Consider the following 23,877-nt stretch of genomic DNA (forward strand, 5'->3'; position numbering starts at 1 on the left):
GTTATAATAAATATCAAACCTGTTTATTCCTATTTTATTGGACTTTTGTAATAATAATTGTATATAATTTATATATTATTTTAGTTAGTGTTTATTTAATTTTAAACTAAATAGATAAAAGTAAAATAAACTACTAATCGTTATATTGTGTCTTTCTTGTAAATCAACAAGAATAGTTTGAAGGTGTCCATCAAAAATTAAATAGACAAGTAGAGGTCACTAACAAAGTATTTTGTATTCAAATAATAATATTCAAAAAGTGACAATTTTATTAAAAATATTTATTAATTTCATTAAGATGGTAAGAAGACGATCTGTAACTTTGATGTCAAAAAACAGACACGCCTCAAGTAACAAAATTCTAGGTAAGTAAGATAGATTTTCTTTAAAATTTTTTAAGAATATATATTACTTTATTATTGGAGTATATAATATACTTGTTTTAAAGTTTATTTATTTTAATAAGTTGTGTGATAAAAGCAAAATGCCATTTTATCATTAAAAGAAAATAATATTGATTTTTATTTTAAATTAATGCAAATGAGTGATTTATAATATTTAAGTTACTTTAAAATATTTATTCTTTTAATTATTTATAACAAAATTTATGCTTACTTATATTCTTTTTAAAATCTATTATTTTCAGAAACATTCAAATTATTATATTAAATAAATTTTAGATACATTAATGAAGGAAAATACAACAGAAGAATTAGGAAGAAATCGAAATATAATAAATAATCATGGAAAATCTTCAAAAAAAATTTTGTGGATTTTTATTGGCTTATTTATTATTTTAGGTATGAAATTTTTTTTTATATTATTTATTAAATAAAATATATTTTTTTTTAAGTAATAGCTTCTGTATTAGCTTTAAGTGGTGTATATTATAAATATGTAATGAATAAAAAAGAAACTCTTGCAAAAGATAGTTATTTAAAACATTTAATAAGTCAAGTAAATCAAGGAAAAAATGTACGTTGGAAAGCTAAGTTTAATAAATTTGGTGAAAAAGTAAAAAATTTTAATTATGAAACAGTAAGAAATAGTACAGCCGTAAAAGAATACGTAGCACATTTAGAAAAATTTTTCAAATCAGATCGAATGAAATCACATTTACAAATGTTGGAAGATTTTCCTAAATCCCAATTACCAAAAGAATTTGATGCTAGAATTAAATGGCCTAATTGTCCAACTATTTCAACAATTGTTAATCAAGGTAATTGTGGATCATGTTTTTCTGCCTCAGCAGTATCTGTAGCATCTGATAGAGCATGTATAGGTAGTAATGGTACATATCAAAATTTCTTATCAATAGAAGATGTTTTGTCATGTTGTAAAATTTGTGGTTCTTGTTATGGAGGAGATCCACTTAAAGTATTAGTTTATTGGGTTTTAGAAGGAATTGTTACAGGAGGTAGAGATGGTTGTAGACCTTATAATATGGATATTTCTTGTGGAACACCTTGTAGTCTATCAACTTATATTGAAGGAGAATATAGAAGATCATGTATTCGAAGTTGTCAAAATACTTATTATCAAAATGAGTATGAAGAAGATAAACATTTTGGAAGTATTGCTTATACATTAGTTTCAAGATCAATGACAATTAATAAAAATGGTGATAATCGTGTAATACTTTCAAGTATTGTTGAACATTTTAATAAATCTTCACCAACACCTTTGACATCAGAAGAGATTCGTACAATAATAAAAAAAGAATTATTTTTAGCAGGACCAACAACAATGGCATTTCCAGTAACAGAAGAATTTTTACATTATAGTAGTGGTATATTTCATCCATATCCAGAAGAAAATTTTACAAAAAGAATAATTTATTGGCATGTTGTAAAACTTATTGGATGGGGAACTGATTCTGATGGAAAACATTATTGGCTTGCTGTAAATTCATTTGGAAATTATTGGGGAGATAATGGAATATTCAAGATTGATACATCTTTAATGGAACATTTTGGTCTTGAATATGAGGCGGGATTATTGTAAAGAAGATGTTAAAATTATTTTGTACATATTAAATATAAAACCAAACTTTTTTCGTTATATATTTGTATTTTAATTAAGTATAAAATATAAGTTATCTACAAAAAAAAAAAAATAAAAAAAAGTTTTTAAGTAATTAATTGGAAATTATTATGTATAATTAACTACAAAAATTGTATTATTATTGATATTTCTATTGAAATAGATGAATTATTATATTTTAGTTTTTAAAGAAATTAATTTAATTTTGTAACTTTTTATTAAACAAATTTTAACATATCATCTTAAAAATTATCTTTAAAAAAACATTGATTTTGTAAAGTAGAATAAATGTGAATGAATCTATTAAATTTAATGTTTAATAAAATATATACTATTTCACTCTTAATTTTTATCTTATAAAAGTTTAAAAATAAGATCATTTTTTTTTTATATATGTTAACAAGAAAAAAAAAGTGTTTTGATGACAATATTACTATATAAATAAAATTTAGTCATCCAAATTGTTATTATTAAGATGAAAAGTTTTTTGTTTCTACTGACCATTAATTATTTAATATTTGTTTCAAAATCATTTAAACTTTCACCTCTTGATAAAGAAAGTTTTTTTGAAAGTGATAATGATGGAGAGGAACATTCTAGTGAGACATCCATCTATGATATATTTTCTGTTGATGAACAAATTGGTACTGAAGATGATTACACAGGTCCTGATGAATGTCTTCATTATTGTAATGATAAAATGATTGGTATTGTTAAACCTGCCATGTCAATGTCTATGAAAATTTCTGAGAAATATAAAATTATTTGCGAGTTTGTTTAGTTATATATATTTTTAGAAATATTTTTATTTTATTTTAGAGAATATCAGTCAGCAATAACTTGTATGAAAGAAAGACCACAATGTCCAAGTCAAAAATTTTTTGTTACATCTACTAGCGGTTTAAAGTATATGTGCGAAGAACAAAAAGATGCATTTGATGCTACAATTCCATGTATTACTGATTGGTTCCGATATTCAAATTCTGGTAATTTTTATTTAAATTTTTAATAATTAAACTTTTAGAATGTGAAACTCTTTGTATGGCTTCAAATTTGGTAAATGGAATTTCATTAAAACAATTGTTTCAACAAGATTTTAAATTTCTAGAAGCATTTGATCCATACATTGCAAAAATATCAATAAATGAAATGTGCCGTGTTGCTGAATGTATGTTATCATGTTATAAACAAAAATTGAACACGCGTTGTGATGGAATAGCAGGATCAATATTGGCAGAAGTTGTTCTAAGACCAGTAGCTGATGTGCAAGCAGTAGGAGGACCAATATCTCCTCTGTTAACATCACTTTTGCCATTAAAATGTGCCTTTTTACATGATACAAATATCATGAAACAACTAAGAATTGATGAAAGACTAAGCAAGGAAATTGCAAAAAAATATCGACTTCAAAAGGAACTTCCACAAAAAAATACAGAAAAAATTGACATAAAGGATATTCAAGATCCTTTTGTCTATAATATAAGTAGTGATTCACCTTTTAGTTTCTAAGATGATATATATTTTTTCTATAGATATATTTGTAAGTAAAAATTATATTATATTTCTTTATTATAAAATATTTTTGTTTTTAAAATGCTACTACTGATAACATTGTCAATCTTTTGTTTTAAAAAAAAATATGATATAATTAATGACAATTCTCACTGTATGTATTTTTCTATAGTTTCTCTGTAGAAAAATATTATCTTAATTTTTATATACGCGTTAACTAAATATATAAATATACATATATATAATATCAATACTAAACAATTTATTAAAGTTTATTGACTTTAAACCAATTTTTGTCCTGAAAATAAAGTTAAATTATTAGATTGATATAATTATCATTTATCTATACTTCTTGATAAAAAAATAAAAAAAATTTAATTTATAAAAGTTTTTTGAGGGGGAACCTCGTCTAAAAGAAATCCATTTTGTTTTCAAATATGTTTATTATCAATCTACATTATTTATAAAATTTAACATAAATAATTTTTTAATTCATTTGTTTATCTTCGTTTTTTTTTACAAATTATAAAGTTTTAATAAATTTTTTAATCTAATTTTTAGTTGTCTATAAATCTATTATGGAAACAGCTGAATTATATGATAGTCGTGTTAATTCACCAACAATATCTTACAGAGATATTAAATTATTAAAAATTCTTCGTAAAATTGAAGCTAAAGGTCATTGCCTTACTCAGAATGAGATTCAACATGCTACAATAACAGTTTCATCCATAGATTTAGTAAGATCATATTATTTCTATGGAAAAAATGCATTTCGTGATTATGTTTTAAATTATAATCTCGATCCATATAATGCTTTTACAGGTGAAGATGTTCCAATTAAAAATGGTTTCATTAAATTAATATTTTATGATGGTTCAATAGTTGTTAGAAAAGAATTTCTTTTAAACTATTTTGGCTATTTTAAATATAAATTTGATAATATTACTGATAAAAAAATTAATATTTTTCGAATTGAAGATTTTTCTTTTGATCATTTTGCAGTAATTTTAAAATATTATTATGCACAAATTATAGTTATATCTTTGGATATAATTGTTGACTTATATAGAATTGCTGATTTTTTTGTTGTAGATTATGCTTTCATGAAGCGTATTACATCTTATATGAATTGTTTTTATTCACAAATTGCTAAGACAATTGGATTTTATCGATATCACAAATACTTTGAAGATGAATATTTAGGTGGTGATAATACAAATTTACAAGTTTCAAGTAAAGAAGAAGATGAAGACATTGATCGTCTATATTATCTTTATCAACATAAATGTAATAATGGAATTGAATATGAATTTATGGATGATGATGGTGATTATGATAGTGAAGATGATGAAGATGATGAAGAAGATGAGGAAGATGAAGAAGATAAAGAAAATGAAGATATTGATAATGAAAATGTAGAATATAATAGTAGTATGGATGATGAAACTATTGATGATGAAGATATGAATGACGATGAAAAATCTAATCATGATACAGATGATTATGTAGAAGAAACTATAAATAATGATGATGAAAATAATATTGAAATGAATGAAGAAGTAGATTTTTTAAATGATCTTAATAATGAATTTAACCGTTTCAAATGTAAAATGACAGCTAAAAAAAGAATGGAAGATTACATTGACAAAGTAAAAGAAAATCCTTTAGAAAGAACAAAAGATATCTATGATATTTTAATTAATGAAAATGAAATATTTATTTACAATGAAGATGAAATTGAACCAAAAATTAGCCATTTAAAATTGCTTAATCCTGAAATAACATCATTTGAGCGTTATGAATATATTGTAAAACCAAATACAAAGCATGCATTTGTATCATTTAAAAATGGTTTTTTAATTCTTAGAAATTCATTTTCATCAAATGAAAATATTGTTGATAATAATATATATTGTGAAATTTTTAAAATTTCTGATACAGCAAATGTAAATAAGATGCTAGATACACATATTGAAACAAAATTTGATTTTAACATTGGAGATAGAATTTTTCATGATTATTTTATATTTAAACATGATAATTATATTTATTGTATGTTTTTTTTTAACACTATATATATATTTTATTTTAGTAATTTTAAATTGTCAAAGACAAAGTAATGAGTGTTCCTTTTTCCGTTGTAATATTTACACAGGAATTAAAGAAGAATTATTAGCTCCAGATGAAGTAACTAACTTTTACAATGTTTGTTTTTATAAATCTAGATTCTATTTTCTTTTAAAACCATCACAAAATACAAATTTAAATGTTACTAAAATTGAAAATAATGAAAATTTAATAGATAGTCCACAATTTATTAATAGTTATTATTTTGATCCGATTGAAATTTCATGGAATAACTTTCAACAACCATTATATTGTGAAGAAAATATAAATACTTGTCTTCAAGTTATTAATGATGACATGTACTATTTCAAAACATCCGTTTTTTGTCAAGAATTTACGCTACAAGATAATGTATTACGCTATGACATATCCAATGACTGTAATTGGATTCAAATAAAATAAAATATTTTTGAAGTAAATTTCTATTATTTCACCTTATATGGTCAAATAGCATTTTTTAAAACAGAAAAATTTATTTTGTTAACTTTTTATACTAATAAAATTCATGACGTATAATTCATATTTATTTTTCAAATACAATATTAATAAGTTATCTCATTAGAAGCTTAAGATTGTTTATCATCTGTTTTTTTCTTGTCATCGGATTGATTCATTGATTGTTTAATAGCCCACTCGATTTGTTCTTCCTCTGTCATAAATTCAAGTTGAACAGATGGATCAGATCCACTAATAGCACTTTCAATCTGTGAAGCGTCAACACCTTCTAATGTCGATACTAATTCACGAAGGTAGTCAGGATCACTCATCAAATTATTGAAATCTTCTGTTTCCATAGCTTCTTCTTCCTCTTTTGTTTCAACATTTTCAGTTGTAGGTTCATCTTCTTTTTTAGAAGCTGTTTCAGGTTCAGAAGGTTTATCAACATCAGCCATTGACATTTTTAAAGCCCAAGCAAGTTGTTCTTCTTCAGTCATAAAAGCAACATCTGGTGCATTAGGTTTTTCACTACTTGTTTCCATTTTTTCTCCCTCATCAACATTTGCTACTTCTGTTCGTTGTTTTTGTCTTTGTTCTTCGAGAGAAACTCTTAAAGCAAGTGCTAGATCAGGATCATCAGCATCATCAATACCAAATTCAAATCCTGATCCAGTATTAATAAGATTACCACCAGAACCATCTTCATTCATACATATAGCAGAAGATGCAATGGCCTCAGTCAATAAACCATTTGTAGCAATAACCATATTAGAACCTTTTCCTTCTTTACCATTTAATGTTTCAATAAATTGTTCAAACATTTCATTATTTTTTTCAGCAGCCTCTCCAAAACAAACAATATCAACATTTACTTTTTCTTTCTTTAATTTTTTAGCTAATTTAACTAAATCTGAATTATCGATATCTTCAACTGGACTTCCAATAAAAACAATGATCCTCATTTTATGATTTTTATTTGGACGATGCTTTAATGCTAGATGAGCTGTTCTTATAGCAGGAATTACTTTTGAAACATTTTCAATTTCAACTTCATGTAATTTGATGAATAATTTACGATCATCTTGAGTCATAGTAGAACGAACACGAACATCATCAGCCATAGTCAATAGTCCAACAGCATTCTCTGGATTAGAACGTGTTTTACACTGAAATAAAAGATTTATAGCATCTTTCTGACATTGAAATCTTGTGGGGCGATAGTCACCATTCCTCATCCAAGCGGAATTATCAAGGCTTTAAATTAAATAATTTTAAAAATATCAAAATATAACGTACTTACCATATCATAGTACTCTCTTGCACCATTCTTTTTTTTCTTATCAGTCCACAATAATAAGATTCTTTCTTAGAAATAATATCTTATTTGTATTTTAAAAATGATGACAGGAGGAACAATATACCAAACAATCGCTTTGAGAGTCTTAGGGAAATGTTGATGATGATTATATATTTTAATTTATGAACATATTTGTAATATTTGATAATAAGTATATTAAAAAGATAGATTATTATTTATGGAAAATTTTTTTTAAAAGGTTATAAATATTAAAATAATTGTAAATATTTCAGTATAAAAAAAAATTCATTTGTTATCCAAATATTTTATCTTTCATAAATAAAATATAATTAAATTATATAATTAAATTTTTTTATAATGTGTCAATTCTGATAAAAATTATTTTAATCATAAATATATGTTTTTGCTGATTGATTATACAATATTGTTTTATAATATTTATCTTCTTTCTTTTAGCACATCATTAAAACCCAAAATATATTATTATTATTACGTGATAAATACATAGCATAAGTACTGAACATTTGTTAATGATCACAAAAGTGACAGCTATAAAGTTGTTAGTTGTTATAGCAATCTCTACTAACTTTGCTTTATAAAATTTTTCAAGTATTCTCATTTTTATAATTTGATACATTTTTATCAAGTTGATATGAACTTTTTATCTTATCATATAGTATAAGAAAAATTAAATAAACCTTAAAATACATTAAACTACTTTATTAAAGTTTTCATATTAAAATATGCCAGAACAAAATTCATTTCCGTCTGGTACCTCTACTACTGCAAATGTATATCCATTAGTGATACAACAAGCTGAAAGAGAAGATTCTGAAGAAGGTTATGATTGTTGCTGTTGTTTAGATAGTTTTAAATTTAAACGAACTTTAAAAGCTATATTATATGGTCAAGTATTATCTCTTTGTTTATGTGGAACTGGTATTGGATCACAATATTTAAGTGAATTTAAAGTTAATACTCCAATGACACAATCATTTTTAAATTATTTTTTTCTATCATTTATTTATGGATTAAGTCTTATTTTTAGTGATGGAACAGAATCTTTTTTTGAACTTATAAAAGATCGAGGATGGAAATATTTATTATTAGCAATTATAGATGTAGAAGCAAATTATTTAGTTGTTTGGGCATATCAATTTACAAATTTAACATCAATTCAATTATTAGATTGTTCTGTAATTCCATTTGTTATGATATTTTCATATCTTTTTTTACGTGTACGTTATCTTACTTTTCATATAGTAGGAGTAACTTTTTGTCTTTTGGGTATAATTTTTCTTATTTGGGCAGATATATTGGAAAATAAGGATAATTCTTCACAAGTATCTAATAAATTTTTAGGAGATTTTTTGTGTATTGCTTCATCTGCACTTTATGCATTATCCAATACAGGGGAAGAAAAGCTTGTAAAAAATTATAGTCGAAAAGAATATCTTGGATTAGTTGGTATTATAGGGTTTGTAATTTCTGGTATTCAACTTTCAATTTTTGAAAGGTATAATTTAGCTGAAATTAATTGGACATGGAAAGTTGTTGGAATGTATTTATTATATTCAATTTCAATGTTTATATTTTATTCAATGGTTTCTATTGTATTACAAAAAACATCCGCATTAATGTTTAATTTATCTATTTTAACAGCAGATTTTTATTCATTGATAGCAGGAATATTTCTTTTTAATTATCAATTTCATATATTATATTTTGTATCTTTTGCTGTAGTTATATTTGGAAGTATAATATATTCAATAAAAGAAACAGAAATTGCAGAGAGTAATGAAAATTGTTGGCAACTTTTTAAAAATATATTTTCTAATTTTAGTTTATGTAATTTACCATGTCGACGAAATAAATCTATAACAATAAATTCAAATGTAAATGAATAATAAGACAGAATATGTACAATATTTTTTAAAATAACATTTGAATTTAAAATGAAAACATTCTATTTTAAAACTTTATAACCATATCAATTTTATTATATATTTAATTTTTTCTTTTGTAATATAATTCATTTGTGTTTTTGTACTTATAACCTATGTATAAAAAATTTTTAATATTATAGTAATAAACTTACTTTTATATTAGAATAAAAATAATTACTTTGTTTTGAATTAACATTATTATTACTATTTATCATATCATTCATATATGAATAAAATTGAAAATAATAATTCAAAACATTTTAAAGTATTAAATTTTTTTTTTGATTTATTATATATAAAATTAAAAATATTTATTAATTTTGTAAAATACTTTATTTTATTAATAATTGACAACACTTACAAAATATTATTAATAAGTAATTAAAAAACTATAAAAAGACTAAAAAAAATTTATTATAAAATTTAGAGATTGAATTTTTTTACAAATAGTTTACAAATTTATCTTATAAAAAATGTAAAATTAGTATAAGCTATATTTTAAACAAATACAATTTAAATTATTTATGTATTATTAAGTATTTAATAATTTTAATTCAAATAATTAACATGTTATTTATTTACAAGTTTATGAAAATACTTTTTTTTGACAAATAATAATTAATCTTACACTTTTCGGTAATTAGCAAATTATTCATAACAAAAAAACATGATTTTTTATTAATTATAATTGGAAAATGAAATAGTATTCATTTGAAAATATATCATATCAACAAGTCAAATCATGCCTTAATTTTATATGATTCAATTTTAATAAATACTTTATTTATCATTTTTAAAGTATCACTGTGCCACAGGAGTATTAATTTGTTTGTAAATTTTTTATTGGCAAAATATTTTAAAATTTTTTTTTAATATTTTAAATATATTTTAAAATTATATACTAATATACCTTCTAAACAAAAGATACTTGAGAAAAGAAAACTTAATTGAGGAAAAGGAAAAAACTAGTTAAAAAAATTTATGGAAAGACATATAATTAATACCAACTACAGTATTTGTTTGTAGTAATATAAAAATTTCATAAATTATATAACTAAATTATTAAAACAATTTGCATAAAATAAATAAAAAATTTATTTTAACTTTTCAAAAGTTACTTTACAATATTGTTCCTTTCAATTTTGAAATACTTTTTATACATATGATTAGTTATATATTTTAAATTTGTTAATGTTAATTGTAGTTGAAAAAATTTTTGAACAAAAACTTTTATATTTGATAGCTTTTAAATTGCCAATGAATAAAGTTTTCATAAATTTTCTTAATGTAACAATGCTCAAATCATAAGTCAAGCTTTTATTAAAATTTCTATAACTGTTCTTTATTAGCAAAAAATGTAGATTATATAATATAAATTGTTTTTTTAAACAATTAGATTTTTTTTTTTAATTTTTAAATATGAAATAGAAATAAGTTTTTAATTATTTTTCTTCAAAAAAGTTGTACTTTTATCTTCATTTATACATTGTTATCAATATTTTTAAATAGAAAATTACCACAAACTACATTTATTTTATTTTTAATTATCTGGTATAGTTGTTTTGAAAGCTAATTTTCTACTTTTGCAAGTAAATATAAAGAAAATCTCTATAATTTCAAAATTTTCCCCATAAATGTTATGTCAATAGTTACCAAGAATATTTAAAAAAAAAATAATATTTCAAATTTAAACCACTTAAAAGAAAACCATTACATAATAACATATGACATTAGAATAGTAAATAATAATAATAAAAAAAAAACTTTGTAGTAAAAATAACGTTTAATATAAACATCAATATGCATAAACAAAAGAATTTTGACATAATTGTAAAATTAGTGAGATATTGAATAAGTTAATTTTATAATACTTTTAAAAAACATGATCAATAAATGCATCACCTTTTCTACCTGATGCTAATTGAGATTTACCCTTTGGTCCCTGTTGAGGAGCATTTTTAAAGTTATTTTTCATATTTTTAATATGTGCTCCACTACCAGTAGTAAATTCATAAAAATGTTTACCCTAAAAAGTCATTTTAATAATATGATTAAAAAAAAATTTACTTTTATACGACCAAATAATTCTCTTAGATCTTCAGCTGGCATTGGATAGTGAAAAAACATATCATGATCTAATGCTTTGTCAGCCGTCATCCGTTTTTTTGGATCAAGGGTTAAAAGATTATCAATAACAGACATAATATTTTGGTCTTTTACTTTTTGTCCCAATGTATTTTGTATTCTCCTTTTTACACCTTGTGGGAGATTAAATTTTTTATAATTATCCAAACTTTGGCAATTTGGCATACTTTCTGGATTTATAGATCCACATTCTCGGACAATTTTCTCAATAACTTCTGTTTCTACATTACCAGTAAATAATGCTCTATCATCAATAAAAAATTCTGAAAGAATACAACCAGCAGACCACATATCTATAGCTCCATCATATTGTCTTTCTCCAAGCAGCAATTCTGGTGCTCTATACCATAATGTCACAACTCTATTTGTATACAATTGTTTTTCATTTTTTGAAACTGTATGTAGCCTAGAAAGCCCGAAATCTGCTATTTTTAATGTACCACCTTTTTCTGATGATAATAAAATATTAGCAGATTTTAAATCCCTATGTAATAATTTTGAACCGTGAATTGCATATAAACCGTTAAACAAATCTTTGGACATTTTTTTAATTTCAGGAATAGTAAGTTTTATTGTTTTATTGTGAGCAATAATAGCACATAAATCATGATCACAAAATGCTAGAACTAAATAAAATGAAGAACATAATTTGTATTTTCCATCAGTATCTTTATCATCTTCAGATACTACTTCTAATAATTCTGTCACATTTTCATTCTTAACCATCTGTAAATACTTAATTTCACGTAAAGCAGTAATTGGGAAACCATCATCCTTTGTAGGATCAACTATAATTTTTTTTAAAGCAACATCTTTATTAGTTTTTAAACACTTTCCTTTAAAAACTAATCCAAATGTACCTTCACCAATTTTTTCTATTTTTTTATACTTATCTGATAATTTTGACATTAAAGGAAATTGATAATTCCTTACATATTTCTTCATTTCTTCAGTAATAAAAAGTTTAGGTGCAGCTGATTTTCTTGCTAACTCTTTATCAGGATGTTCTCGTTTTTGACCAATGGTTACTTCATTACTTTTAAAAGGAAAACTATTCATAGTATCTTCTAAAAATTTTAAAAAAAATTAATAAATAAACATAATAAACATAGATAAAAATGGCAAAAATATTTATTGGTAGAATAAAAAATCGCTCATAGACAACAGCTTTTAAAGTAACTTATTTCCAATACCTGCATTCTACAACGATTTGTTGGCGGTATGTTAGATAAAAAATTTTTTGTATTTACTTGAGGATATCCATCTATTTTTTAATAATTTTTTTCTCCAAGAATTAGATATACAATATAATTAAAAGAAAATAAAAATGATTTTTTTTTGTTAATATATAATTGCTGTCACTATAGTATAATATTCTGTATTTTTAACCATGGATGAAATATTTTTTTTTTTACAATTATTATTCTTATCTATATACATATTTGATTTTTTAATAGTTAGAAAATTTTATATTCTCTATATGGCGCAAGATATATTTTTATAAATTGTTTTAGAAAATCAGTAAAAAGAAAATTAAATGTATTGGAGTACGGTTTTTCTACATCAATAGTAATTTAAAACTATAGCGCTGACCACCTCTTTATTACCAATCACTTTTACCAAAGAGTAAGTATATTGGCATTACATATTTGTGTCTTCTTTTTTATAATCATAAGAGATACTTTGCAATTTTAAAATGACAATTCTACATTGTGACTAGGAAAAGATATTTTATATTTCAATTTCTAAAATATTTTATTGTGTAATAATTTTTAATCTCAACTATTTTAAATTGCTATACTTCATATGAAGCGTTAACACACACGTATTGAGGATTGGTGCAGTGTTTTATATAATTCTGTAAATGCAAGATTTATTTTGCTTGGTGTACATTGCTTACACATATGGTAGAATTGACTTTATACTCACTGCCCCACATTAATATTTTTGTTTTTTTTATTTAAATTATCGACTGACTCTAAAATATTTTTAAGAGACTTTTTGTACCAATGGTTACAATATATAGTGATAAATAGTAATGTTATTCACTTGCATCAAAGTTTTTCATTGAGTTTTTGATATTTTTTTGAAAGGTTTTTTTTGTGAACGATTGCTTTTTATTTATGATTTAAAACGTCCCAGTTGGGTATACTTTACTCTCCATATCACATTGTTTTAAATCATTGAATTTTAAAATTTGACTAGTTTGTTTAAAAAAAAACTACTTTATTATGTGTTTACCTTTCTATGCAATAATATTGCGACTTTTAAAATTATGATCGCTTAAATTTTAGTAATTTATTTTAAAATAAAATTTTAAAAAAAGTTCATTGGGAGAGATGTCAAACTTTTATCTAGAATTTTTTTCCCATAATTTATTGTTTAACTATTCTTCTTTTATTTTTTTTTTATTGGGAGATTGTGATCGAAAAATATTCTAAATCGGTTTAACATTATTTATTGAGTTATTGAATAATTTATTGCTTTGTGGTTTTTTTTTCAAGCGTGATACATCTTTTTTACATCTATCTACGTGGTAACTATTTTTATTTGTTTAAATCATGCATTTTTATTATAGTTAGGAATTATGCCTCTTCCACTTCCAGTAGAGAAATTTCTTGGTGATTTAGATAAGAAACTTCATCAACCCGGATATTTTAATGATATTTTTGAGAACGTTGAGAAGAAAACAGGAATTAAACGCATACACATTGTAGGAGGTTAGTAAAATAGTTTTAAATATATATATATTTTTTTTTGCAGGTTTCTTCGCCTTAAATGTTCTTTATTTGATTTTTGGACACTATGCAAATTTAATGTGTAATTTCATAGGATTTGCTTATCCAGCTTACATCTCAGTCAAAGCAATAGAATCAGCTCCAAAAGAAGATGACACTCAATGGTTGACATATTGGGTTGTATATGCATTCTTTAGCGTTATTGAAACATTCTCTGTTGCAATTGTTTCTGTATTTCCACTATATTGGTTGTTCAAATGTGCTTTCTGTCTTTACCTTTATTTGCCATTTACCAATGGAGCTCAAATACTTTACTTTAGATTTGTTAAACCCGTTATACTCAAACACCAACAATCTATTGATGAAGCTTTGAAAAGAGCCGCTAGAGTTGGTGATTCTGCTCGTGAACAATTTGAAAAGACAGTTAAAGTTAACTGATGGTGATAACTATTTTTCTTTTTTTTATTGTTAATTTTTCCTCAAGTGTTTGTATGCGTTTAAAGTTGGGAAGGAAATTTGATAATAGTTGTCGCATATAAAAAAAATTTTTTTTTTATGCAAAATTTAATAGATTTTTTTTTAATGGAAATTTTAATAAATTTTTTTTTACACTGGTTTAGATATATTATTTAGATATCTTGGAGAAAGAATAGTTAATTTATGAAGAAAATATTACCATAAAAATTTTTTTTAATATAAAAAGAGTATTTTCTTTTTACTTATAAATGTTACAGGCAAAAAAAAACAGTATTATACAGTTTGGGGTAATGTATTTAAAAACAATACCAAAGGATATATCTGTTAAAACATTTGATATGAAAATTTAATAAATTTAAAGTTCTTTAATATAAAAAAATTAGTAAGTGTTTTGAAGATAAATATAATTGAAAACAAAATAACATGTAATTTTATAAAAGACCTTCAAAAACGATAAATTATGATTTTATAAAAAAAAAATGAACTCTAAAATCTTTCATTTAAAAAATATATAAACAAAAAAACTAAAATTTACAAAATAACAAACGTTTTTGTCTTTAGAATTTTGAGAACCGTAAAAAGCTATTATTAAAAAAAATACTACTTATAAAATTTCTAACTAAGTAATAATAATTATATGATTAAAAAAAAATTCTTTGGAAAATTCTGATTTTTGAAATTTTTCCTTTGAGAAACAAATTTAAAAAAAGTTAATTTGTGTAAAAAAGTTTAAAATTAATAATATTAGAGTCTTTAAATTGAGAAAAAAAATTTATATTTGTAATTTAAAACTTATTATAATATTGTGTAACTTTATTAATTATTCTTATTATAAACTTTGCGCTTTATTATTACTAGTCATATTTAGATAAAGTAGAAAGATTAGAAAACTTTTAAAGATACATTATAACATTGCAATAAAATTATAATTTTACTACAATTTAAAATTTATAATTATACATCTTTTAAAATGATATGATATATCTGTATGTTATTATTTGAAAACATTAGAAAATTTAAATTAAAAAAATATATTTAATCAATTAATTTTTTGTTTATTTTATAAAGTCTTCTATCAATATAAAAAGACGCAATTGACAGCTTAATAGAACAAGACTTTTTTTTTTCAAAAAAATAAATATAGAAAACTGGCAATGGAAAAATAAAAAACAACGAGGTATAGCCATGAATATGTTTAACAGCTACCTAATCATATTCAATTGGAATGAGAAGAATAAATGTTAAGATTTATTCTTACAAATTTTAAGAATTTGGAATTACAAAAATATTTATATTAATTATGACCATCTATTAAATTCTTGATAAAGTTTATTTGTAATAGATTTTTATTTTTAAACAATTTAAAGAAATATATTTACAAAAAAAAAAATAAAATAAAATAACTTTTTGTTTAGTAAGTTCTTTATTGCCTTTTATTTGAGGGAGGGGAACTAACGGATAAGTACCCGAGTTTTTTTTTTATACCCATAAAATATAATTTCCATTATGCTTAATGTGGAAAATAATTAATCATACACTGGGTGTTCTGGGCACCAATTAGAATTACCACGACATAACCACGTATCAATACAATGCTTGTGAAAAATGCAAAAGCATTCTAATCGTGCTATCGTACTCCCTTTTTCCATTTCTTCTAAGCAAATAGGACATTCTCCTCTATCTTGTGTTAGTACTTCATCTAAATATAATAAAATATAATAAAAAATAAAAGTAGAAATAACGTACTATTATATTGTAGACGTGGTTTTAAACATTCATTCAAATGTGCTGGCAACTCTTGGTTTGAAATTAATTTTTTACAAACTGGACATTGACTTTGAGATCGTACTATACGAAGTGCATCATGGTTATTGTTACCTCGTCTTCTATTTTGACTTCCACTATCTCCAAAAAATAACAAAGGGAATCCCAAAGACATAGTATTTCCAACATTGTTAGACCCTTCTGAAATGAATAGCTCATCCCCACTTGATTCAAATCTTCTTCTACTAGTGCGATTATTACGTTCAATAGATGATTCTCGTCTTCTAGAGTTATTACCAGCACCTGAATTATCAATTACAGAGTTCGATCTTTGACGACTCTAAAAAGTTACATCAAAATATAAAAAAGATGCCTACTTCGATACTAGACTGAACAGATTGTTTAGCTCCCATATTGAAATATTCTTAGCAAAATTAGTATATAATTAGTATAATATATATATATATATAACTATCTGTTTCTTTTAAAATACTATCTAAAAACCATTATTGACAAAAATTAAATAGTATATTTAAAGTATAACATCAATAAAGCCTAATATTTACCAAAAAATATTTAAAAAATTTTCTTACACAATTAAACATTGATTTTATGGCAGATATAACAAAAATTTTAGTAGTTGAAAAACTTAATCTTAAGAGTTGCTTTTGAGAATAATAATATTAAAAATTAGATGTAATTGAACTAAAAAAAAAATTTGTTATTCAATGAATTAAATATAAAAAAAATAAAGTTTATCTAAAATGTTATAACCTTTTAAGATTAGAAAATATGAAAGATGATTAGTATACATATAATGATATTTTATAAACAAAAAATTTTAAATAAGAGAATATAATTAAGACGGAAAACAAGATGTAAATTGGAGGTTAGGAAGGAATAAATAAAAATTTTATAAAATTGGATTTATGTATGAATGCATAATAAAATCGTAAATTGTATTGGTAAAGTAAAAAATAAACAAGTACATTTTTTTGATAGTGTATTATTATTAATTATATTTTTCTCTGGACATGGAATACTTTTTATTTTAAAAACACACTTGTTAATTGAATGTCATAACTAAATTCATTGTTATGTAATTTTAAGCCTCCTATATTAATCGATGGTAAGTGATAAAGCAAAAGATAGTGAAAAATAATATGTCGGAATGGTGATTGCAAGCATAAGATTGGGCGGCGCTCTGATAAAAATGGAACAATGTGTATAAAATTTATCGTTTTAGGAGAAATAAGTAATTTAAAAAAATTTATTCAAAGTTAGGTTACACACAATTTTATTTTGAAAACTTATAGGTAATAAAAATGAAACCAAAAAGTGAAGAACGACAACATTTTTTTGAAAAAACAGTCTCTAGAGGTGTTTTAGATATGAAGGTAAGTTTATAACATATTAAAATGTAGTATTAAAGTTTTTAGTTTATGAAGCGTACTAAGAATAAAGTTGTTGATTTTAAAGAGAAACAAAAAATTAACAATATATCGGATAATGTTATTAACAAATTTAGGGATAATATAAAGTTATCTGGTTCCTCGAAAGCTATGTATACTTTGGGGAATAATTCAACTAAGTAAGTTTTAAAAGTTGTTTTTATTTTACAATTTTATCCTTATAGAAATAATAAATTAGTAAAAAATATATCATACATCTTTGAAGATAGTTATATGAAATTACAAGATCTTAGCTTTGGAAGAAGATCTTTTAAAGGTTTTAATCAGGAAGTAGAGGTATGTTAACTATTTAAAATAAAATAATTATTATTTGTAGAAATTAATGACATTTTATGATAATCTTAAAAATGAAAATAAAGAAGATGAAGACTTTGAACACATGGAAAAAAAAGATGTAGATGATAAAGAATTTGTTAATTTGTAAGTTTATAACAAGAAAAATATTAATTTTAATATTTTTTTTAGAGTGGGATCTAAAAAATTAAAAAAAATGTTTAACAGAAAATCAAAAGAAACAAAAAAAGAAATTTAAATTACTATTGTACAAAAATTACTTCTATATCTTATCATATAAAGTATGAAGATTTGATTAAATTGTTTTACATGAAACATATCTTGAAATTATTTTTTTTTATACAAAATTTTCTATAGTATTACTAGCAAAATGGAAAGAATAAATTACATTAATTTTGTTAAATTATATAATAAGAATTTTGAAAAATAATAGTTATTTGATTAATTTTAGATAAAATAATCAAGTTAAAAACAATAATATAATTATAGTATATAATACTTAAAATTTTTAAATCATCATTAATATTTAATTTTACCTTACCTATGTATACATTTATTATTATTTTATTTTTTTCAAATATTTATTTATTATTGTAATATGGTTTTTGACCAAATTTACCTAGGATATATGGAAAAATAGTATATTCAATGAAAGTCTTTTGTCTAAATAGATAAAATATCATTTGATATTGTAAAAACAAATTTTTGGTTAATATTACATTTTGGGAATATGTGCATTTCATAGATTCACGTGGTTTATAATTAAAATATTAATCATTATTGATATACTTTTGTTATCATTTACAAAAAGCAATATTTTATATACTATTTTTTTTACCAGTATTTATTATATATTAATTTATTATAGAATATACTTCTTATAATATTAACCTAGATATATAGTATAGTTGCAGCATATTATTAAGGATTCATTTTGTTGACTACAAGTATCATAAATATTATATACTTGATGTAATTGAAAAATCATATTAATAAAAATGAGTTGTAATGAAGTTTTTATAGCTCAGTTAACTGAAAATCAGATTGGAAGAATTAATAATTTTTTATATAATGATACTATATTACAAAAGAAAAAAAAAAAGAAGAGTGAATTAGATGTAAATGTTACAAGTATATTAGATGATAAAGAAAATTCCGAAGATGAAAATTGGGAAGATAATCACTTTATTGAAGTAAGCGATAATTAAATTTTTATTATATTAGAAAATATTATTGTAGAATGATGAAAAAGGAAATGAAGAATTAAAAGATAAATGGATTAAAAATACTCTTATAGGAGTTTCATTGAATAGTGAATACATAGTATTAGTAAACTTTAGAAAATTTGTTGTTTTAGAAAAAAAAGGAAATCAAATGAATATAATTGTTGAAAAAGATGTATCAGAATATTTAGATAATCAAAATAAAGATTTTATACGATGTGTTTATGTATTACCTATATCAGGTAAAGGAAAAATTGATGCTGGGCATGTTAATTGGACTTGTATTATTTTGGGTTTATCTACGGGTCATGCATTATTTTTTACTGAAACTGGTGTTATTATTTTTAAAGAACATATTTCTCATTTTGCAATTAAAAGAATAGATTTTGACAATTCTACATTACCTGGTAATCAAGAATTATCATTTTTATGTAAAAATAGATTAGTTGTTTTTGAAGGAAAAGGTTTATTAACAACATTAATTTCAGCACGTTCTAAAATAGCTAAAAATGAAATGAATGTTAATGATATTTCAATGAGTCTTGATATTCCATGTCATGTTTTATATTTAGAAAATGGATTACAATCTGAAGATTTTCAAATTACTAGACCATATAGACCTCCATTATTTGATCGTCTGGTAGAAGGTTCATTTTCAGATGATGGAGAAAATGCTATTATTAGTTCAAAACCAATACCAGTATATTCAACATATATTACAACAGGAGGAAATGGATGGGCTGTTTTTAATTGGTGGGATAAAGATTCAGGAAGAGATTTAATTACAGAAGGTATACATAATGTAAAAAAAATAGTTACAGAAGGTGTAGCATCATATATTCCTAGTTTTGGGATTCGTTCATTTTTTGGTTTGACATCATCTCAAACAAAAGATGTTGTTAAAAAAGATCTACCATCTTCGATTCCTTATTCTCATGCTCCTGCAAAATGTATATTAAAAGATGAAGGTCGTAAAGGAGAACGTATTTTTAAAGCTCCAGAACCATGGGATTTTGCTTTGATATGTGATTCAATAGCAAGAATTTCATTAGTTTGTACCAGAACAAACATAATTTTAAAAATGTGGAAAGGGTAAGTTAAATAAAATAAAATTATTATTTTGTATTTAATTTTAAAGATATCGTGATGCAAAATGTGCCTTCTATGAAACATATGGTGTAATGGATTTAGATAATAAGAAATGTAAAACAAAAACATTATTTGTTATATTTTATTTACCTAGAAGGGCTATTATTGAAATATGGTCTTTAAGAACTGGTAAACGTGTAGGAGCATTTCATGCAGATAAAAATGGTAGATTACTTCTGGTTCAAAATCAAATTTTGGGTTGTCGTAATGATTTACGTTCTTTTAATAAAAATTTATCATTTATTTATATTAAACCAAATGGAATGTTGGTTACATATTCAATACCATTTTCATTGTCATTATGTCATGAATTAGATGCTTCTACTCATGATAAAAATTTAATATGTGAAATAAGAAAGTCACTTAAATTAAAAGATAACGAAAAATGGTTTGAATTGATAAAAAAATTACAATATGTAGAAAATATATATAAAGAATACCTTGAATATATTTATAATGAGAATTTAACATTAACATCAAAAATTGATATTACCAAAAAACTTTTAAAAGAAATCAAAGATGAAAATAAAAAACATAAAATAAGTGTTATTATGGAGTATTTAAAAATATATGAATATTTTTTAAAAGTACAAGATGAAAATAACACTAATGAAGATGTTGAAATGATAAATTTTAATCTTACACAGGATTTGGTTAATGATGCTTTATTAGTATTAAATATTTCTAGTAATAAAATATCTAAAAATGGAAAGAATGTTATTATTTTAATGGAATTTTTAAAAGTTATTGAATTACAAGATCAATTATTATTAGATAAATTTAAAAATTTTCAATCATATCTTTCTTTTGGTGATTTAATTTTTAATCCAGTATTAAAAGGAATTATTTCAATAGATGATTTTATTAATCAAATATCTAAACTTCCTTTCGATTATTTTTATATTATGAAACTATTTACAATTTATTTTTTATCAAATAATAATGACATAAATTATATGAAAATTTTTAATTTTGGAAAATCAATGATGAAAATGTTTTTAAATAATATATCTTTTCATGAAAAATCTTCTATAATGTCATTTATAAATGGAAAAGTTTTAGAGACAAATAATGTTAGGAATGCTTTAATGTTAACAATGATTTTATTTTCAATTAGTCAAGAAAATGAAAATAATGAAGAAAATATTAATGTACTTAGTGGTTGGGAAGACATTGATATGCAAACTGAAGCTTTATTTCTTACTGTTCAACATTTATTAATATTAACATTTATTTCAACTTTACCATATTCACCAGAAGTATCATTAGAAAAAGTTTATCAAAAAAAATATTCATTTTATCGAGAAACTTTGGGGATGTGGCTTTGTCAATTTTATGATAGTCAATCTATATTATTATCATTACTTACATCACCTGAAGAATTAATAACTCATTGTCATGTAAATGAATTGTACACATTACCATCTAATCTTCGTTATAATTCATTATCATTAAAAGACATAGATCAAAATTGTTGGTTACCATCATTAAGAAATATTTTAAAATATTTTCCTTTAAGTATTAATATAGAATTTTTATTTGCTGATGTTTCTTGGGAATGTATTTCATTATGGAATAAATCAAAATTTAAAAATATTTCAAAATTAAATAGTTGTATTAATTCTTTAAGAATATTACAACCATATCCAACTATTCAACATGGATTATGTCTTATGATATGGGATACATTTTTACAAAGTCCTTTTAAAGCTTTGTATGATTTATTAAATACATCCGGTGATTTACCAACAGATAGAGAACTTAAAAAATTTATTGGTATAGGTGAGACAGAAATAATTGAATTTGTAGATTGTATTATTGGTTTATTTAAATGTTGGATGAAAGCATTAAATGTTATTGAAAGTGCTAGTTCTGTAAAAATATGTTATGAAGATTTTTTTACAAGATTTTTTGATTTTGGAAAAAATACTGATAATAATATAATTAAAGATACATTAATTGAAATATCAATCAAAAAACAACCCGTTAATTATCATCTTATTTTACATCATTATCATTTATCTACTGTTATTAGTTTACAACTTTCATTATCATTACCTACTAGACCAAGATTTTTATTTGATCAAATAGGTAATAGAGCTTTTTTTCAATCATTACATTCACATCCTTTAATTACAATATCTGATGTTGATGAACAATGTACAAAAAGAAGACAAGAATTTATGGAAAAAGCTATTGAAAATTTTGCATTAGAAGATGATTGTTATGCACTTAATTATTGGAATACTATTTTAGAAATATCATGTAGTTGGAATTTAAATATTGATGCATTAAGAATAAAGGTAAAAAAAAAATGTTTCATATTTTATTAAATTTTTTTTTAGGAAATTTTTTTATTTTACCGTCATTCTATGGATTTACGTGGTGAGAAGGCAATGTCTTGTTTAGTCAAACATGATCTATTAATTCCTTCTTTAATTCCAATAATTGCTTTTCGTATTCGTTGTTTATTAGAAAGAAATTCTGAAATTAGATCAATCTTAAAAAATCAAATAATATCACTTGACACAGCATTATCATATATTGAAGTATTAGAATTTGATGAAGCTGAGATAAAAGATTATAAACCTGAAGATTTGATACGTTTAATAAGTCGGTTATTAAATATAATTGAAACAGAAAATATAAAGAATGATTCTACTAAATATTTGCTTAAAAGTTTTCTAGAAATTGTTTCAAAATTTTAAAAATGAATATATTTGGCAAATTTTCTACTGTCATTTAAAATTAAATAAAAGTTATTATACAATGAAGTTAACATATAAATGAATACCATAACTTAGCCGTAAATTTTATTTGTATATTTAATTTATACTTCAAAAAAAAAATTTTTTATTTTACTTTAAAGTTTATAAATATTTGTTTTTAAGTAAAAATATTTTATATTTCAATAAAATTCTTTATTTTTATTTTTCAATGTTTTAATTATATTTTGATTTAAATTTTATAAAAACAATACTATATTAATTTAGGTACAATTTAATTATTATTATAAATTATTAATCTTAATGTCTTTCTTCTTTATAAATTATACATTTTTAATAATATTAATGTATCTTATTTTAACAAAGTACTATTTATATAATTACCTTCTTGAAAATTTTATAAATATATTTAAAAGTTATTTAATTTTTCACACATATATAAAGTACTCTTTATTTCTTAAATATACAAAACTTTTAAAAAGTTAGCGCAATTAGTAAATTT

At 22.7% G+C, this 23,877-nt stretch overlaps 10 protein-coding genes across 10 annotated transcripts; 7 read left to right on the plus strand and 3 right to left on the minus strand.

Moving 5' to 3' along the window:
• Positions 1-298: 298 nt before the first annotated feature.
• On the plus strand, positions 299-2,004 carry SRAE_2000022900 (Cathepsin B; the record flags this gene model as incomplete). The annotated part of the gene is made up of 3 exons (XM_024651033.1): positions 299-365; positions 681-800; positions 854-2,004. 3 exons carry the CDS (start codon positions 299-301, stop codon positions 2,002-2,004), a joined length of 1,338 nt encoding a protein of 445 aa, XP_024504750.1.
• Positions 2,005-2,518: 514 nt separating this feature from the next.
• On the plus strand, positions 2,519-3,552 carry SRAE_2000023000 (Hypothetical protein; the record flags this gene model as incomplete). The annotated part of the gene is made up of 3 exons (XM_024651034.1): positions 2,519-2,814; positions 2,863-3,029; positions 3,068-3,552. 3 exons carry the CDS (start codon positions 2,519-2,521, stop codon positions 3,550-3,552), a joined length of 948 nt encoding a protein of 315 aa, XP_024504751.1.
• A 581-nt stretch (positions 3,553-4,133) lies between these two features.
• SRAE_2000023100 (BTB/POZ-like domain and BTB/POZ fold domain and BTB/POZ domain-containing protein) lies at positions 4,134-6,087 on the plus strand (the record flags this gene model as incomplete). The annotated part of the gene is made up of 2 exons (XM_024651035.1): positions 4,134-5,610; positions 5,651-6,087. The coding sequence occupies 2 exons, from the start codon at positions 4,134-4,136 to the stop codon at positions 6,085-6,087; spliced, it is 1,914 nt and encodes a 637-aa protein (XP_024504752.1).
• A 164-nt stretch (positions 6,088-6,251) lies between these two features.
• On the minus strand, positions 6,252-7,431 carry SRAE_2000023200 (26S proteasome non-ATPase regulatory subunit 4; the record flags this gene model as incomplete). The annotated part of the gene is made up of 2 exons (XM_024651036.1): positions 6,252-7,377; positions 7,424-7,431. 2 exons carry the CDS (start codon positions 7,429-7,431, stop codon positions 6,252-6,254), a joined length of 1,134 nt encoding a protein of 377 aa, XP_024504753.1.
• A 753-nt stretch (positions 7,432-8,184) lies between these two features.
• SRAE_2000023300 (Solute carrier family 35 member SLC35F1/F2/F6-containing protein) lies at positions 8,185-9,322 on the plus strand (the record flags this gene model as incomplete). Its single annotated transcript, XM_024651037.1, has 3 exons — positions 8,185-8,918; positions 8,958-9,235; positions 9,285-9,322. 3 exons carry the CDS (start codon positions 8,185-8,187, stop codon positions 9,320-9,322), a joined length of 1,050 nt encoding a protein of 349 aa, XP_024504754.1.
• Positions 9,323-11,260: 1,938 nt separating this feature from the next.
• SRAE_2000023400 (Cyclin-dependent kinase 9) lies at positions 11,261-12,924 on the minus strand (the record flags this gene model as incomplete). Its single annotated transcript, XM_024651038.1, has 4 exons — positions 11,261-11,413; positions 11,455-12,599; positions 12,726-12,732; positions 12,895-12,924. 4 exons carry the CDS (start codon positions 12,922-12,924, stop codon positions 11,261-11,263), a joined length of 1,335 nt encoding a protein of 444 aa, XP_024504755.1.
• Positions 12,925-14,119: 1,195 nt separating this feature from the next.
• SRAE_2000023500 (TB2/DP1/HVA22-related protein family-containing protein) lies at positions 14,120-14,708 on the plus strand (the record flags this gene model as incomplete). Its single annotated transcript, XM_024651039.1, has 2 exons — positions 14,120-14,252; positions 14,296-14,708. The coding sequence occupies 2 exons, from the start codon at positions 14,120-14,122 to the stop codon at positions 14,706-14,708; spliced, it is 546 nt and encodes a 181-aa protein (XP_024504756.1).
• A 1,565-nt stretch (positions 14,709-16,273) lies between these two features.
• SRAE_2000023600 (RE59544p) lies at positions 16,274-16,924 on the minus strand (the record flags this gene model as incomplete). The annotated part of the gene is made up of 3 exons (XM_024651040.1): positions 16,274-16,446; positions 16,494-16,851; positions 16,889-16,924. The coding sequence occupies 3 exons, from the start codon at positions 16,922-16,924 to the stop codon at positions 16,274-16,276; spliced, it is 567 nt and encodes a 188-aa protein (XP_024504757.1).
• A 912-nt stretch (positions 16,925-17,836) lies between these two features.
• On the plus strand, positions 17,837-18,515 carry SRAE_2000023700 (M-phase phosphoprotein 6 family-containing protein; the record flags this gene model as incomplete). The annotated part of the gene is made up of 5 exons (XM_024651042.1): positions 17,837-17,908; positions 17,951-18,102; positions 18,148-18,259; positions 18,300-18,403; positions 18,449-18,515. 5 exons carry the CDS (start codon positions 17,837-17,839, stop codon positions 18,513-18,515), a joined length of 507 nt encoding a protein of 168 aa, XP_024504758.1.
• Positions 18,516-19,275: 760 nt separating this feature from the next.
• On the plus strand, positions 19,276-23,357 carry SRAE_2000023733 (Rab3 GTPase-activating protein non-catalytic subunit; the record flags this gene model as incomplete). Its single annotated transcript, XM_024651043.1, is given in 5 exon segments — positions 19,276-19,470; positions 19,517-20,592; positions 20,639-22,167; positions 22,180-22,952; positions 22,995-23,357. 5 exon segments carry the CDS (start codon positions 19,276-19,278, stop codon positions 23,355-23,357), a joined length of 3,936 nt encoding a protein of 1,311 aa, XP_024504759.1.
• Positions 23,358-23,877: the final 520 nt, after the last annotated feature.

The sequence above is a fragment of the Strongyloides ratti genome (assembly GCF_001040885.1).
Source record: "Strongyloides ratti genome assembly S_ratti_ED321, chromosome : 2".
NCBI classification, from domain to species: domain Eukaryota; kingdom Metazoa; phylum Nematoda; class Chromadorea; order Rhabditida; family Strongyloididae; genus Strongyloides; species Strongyloides ratti.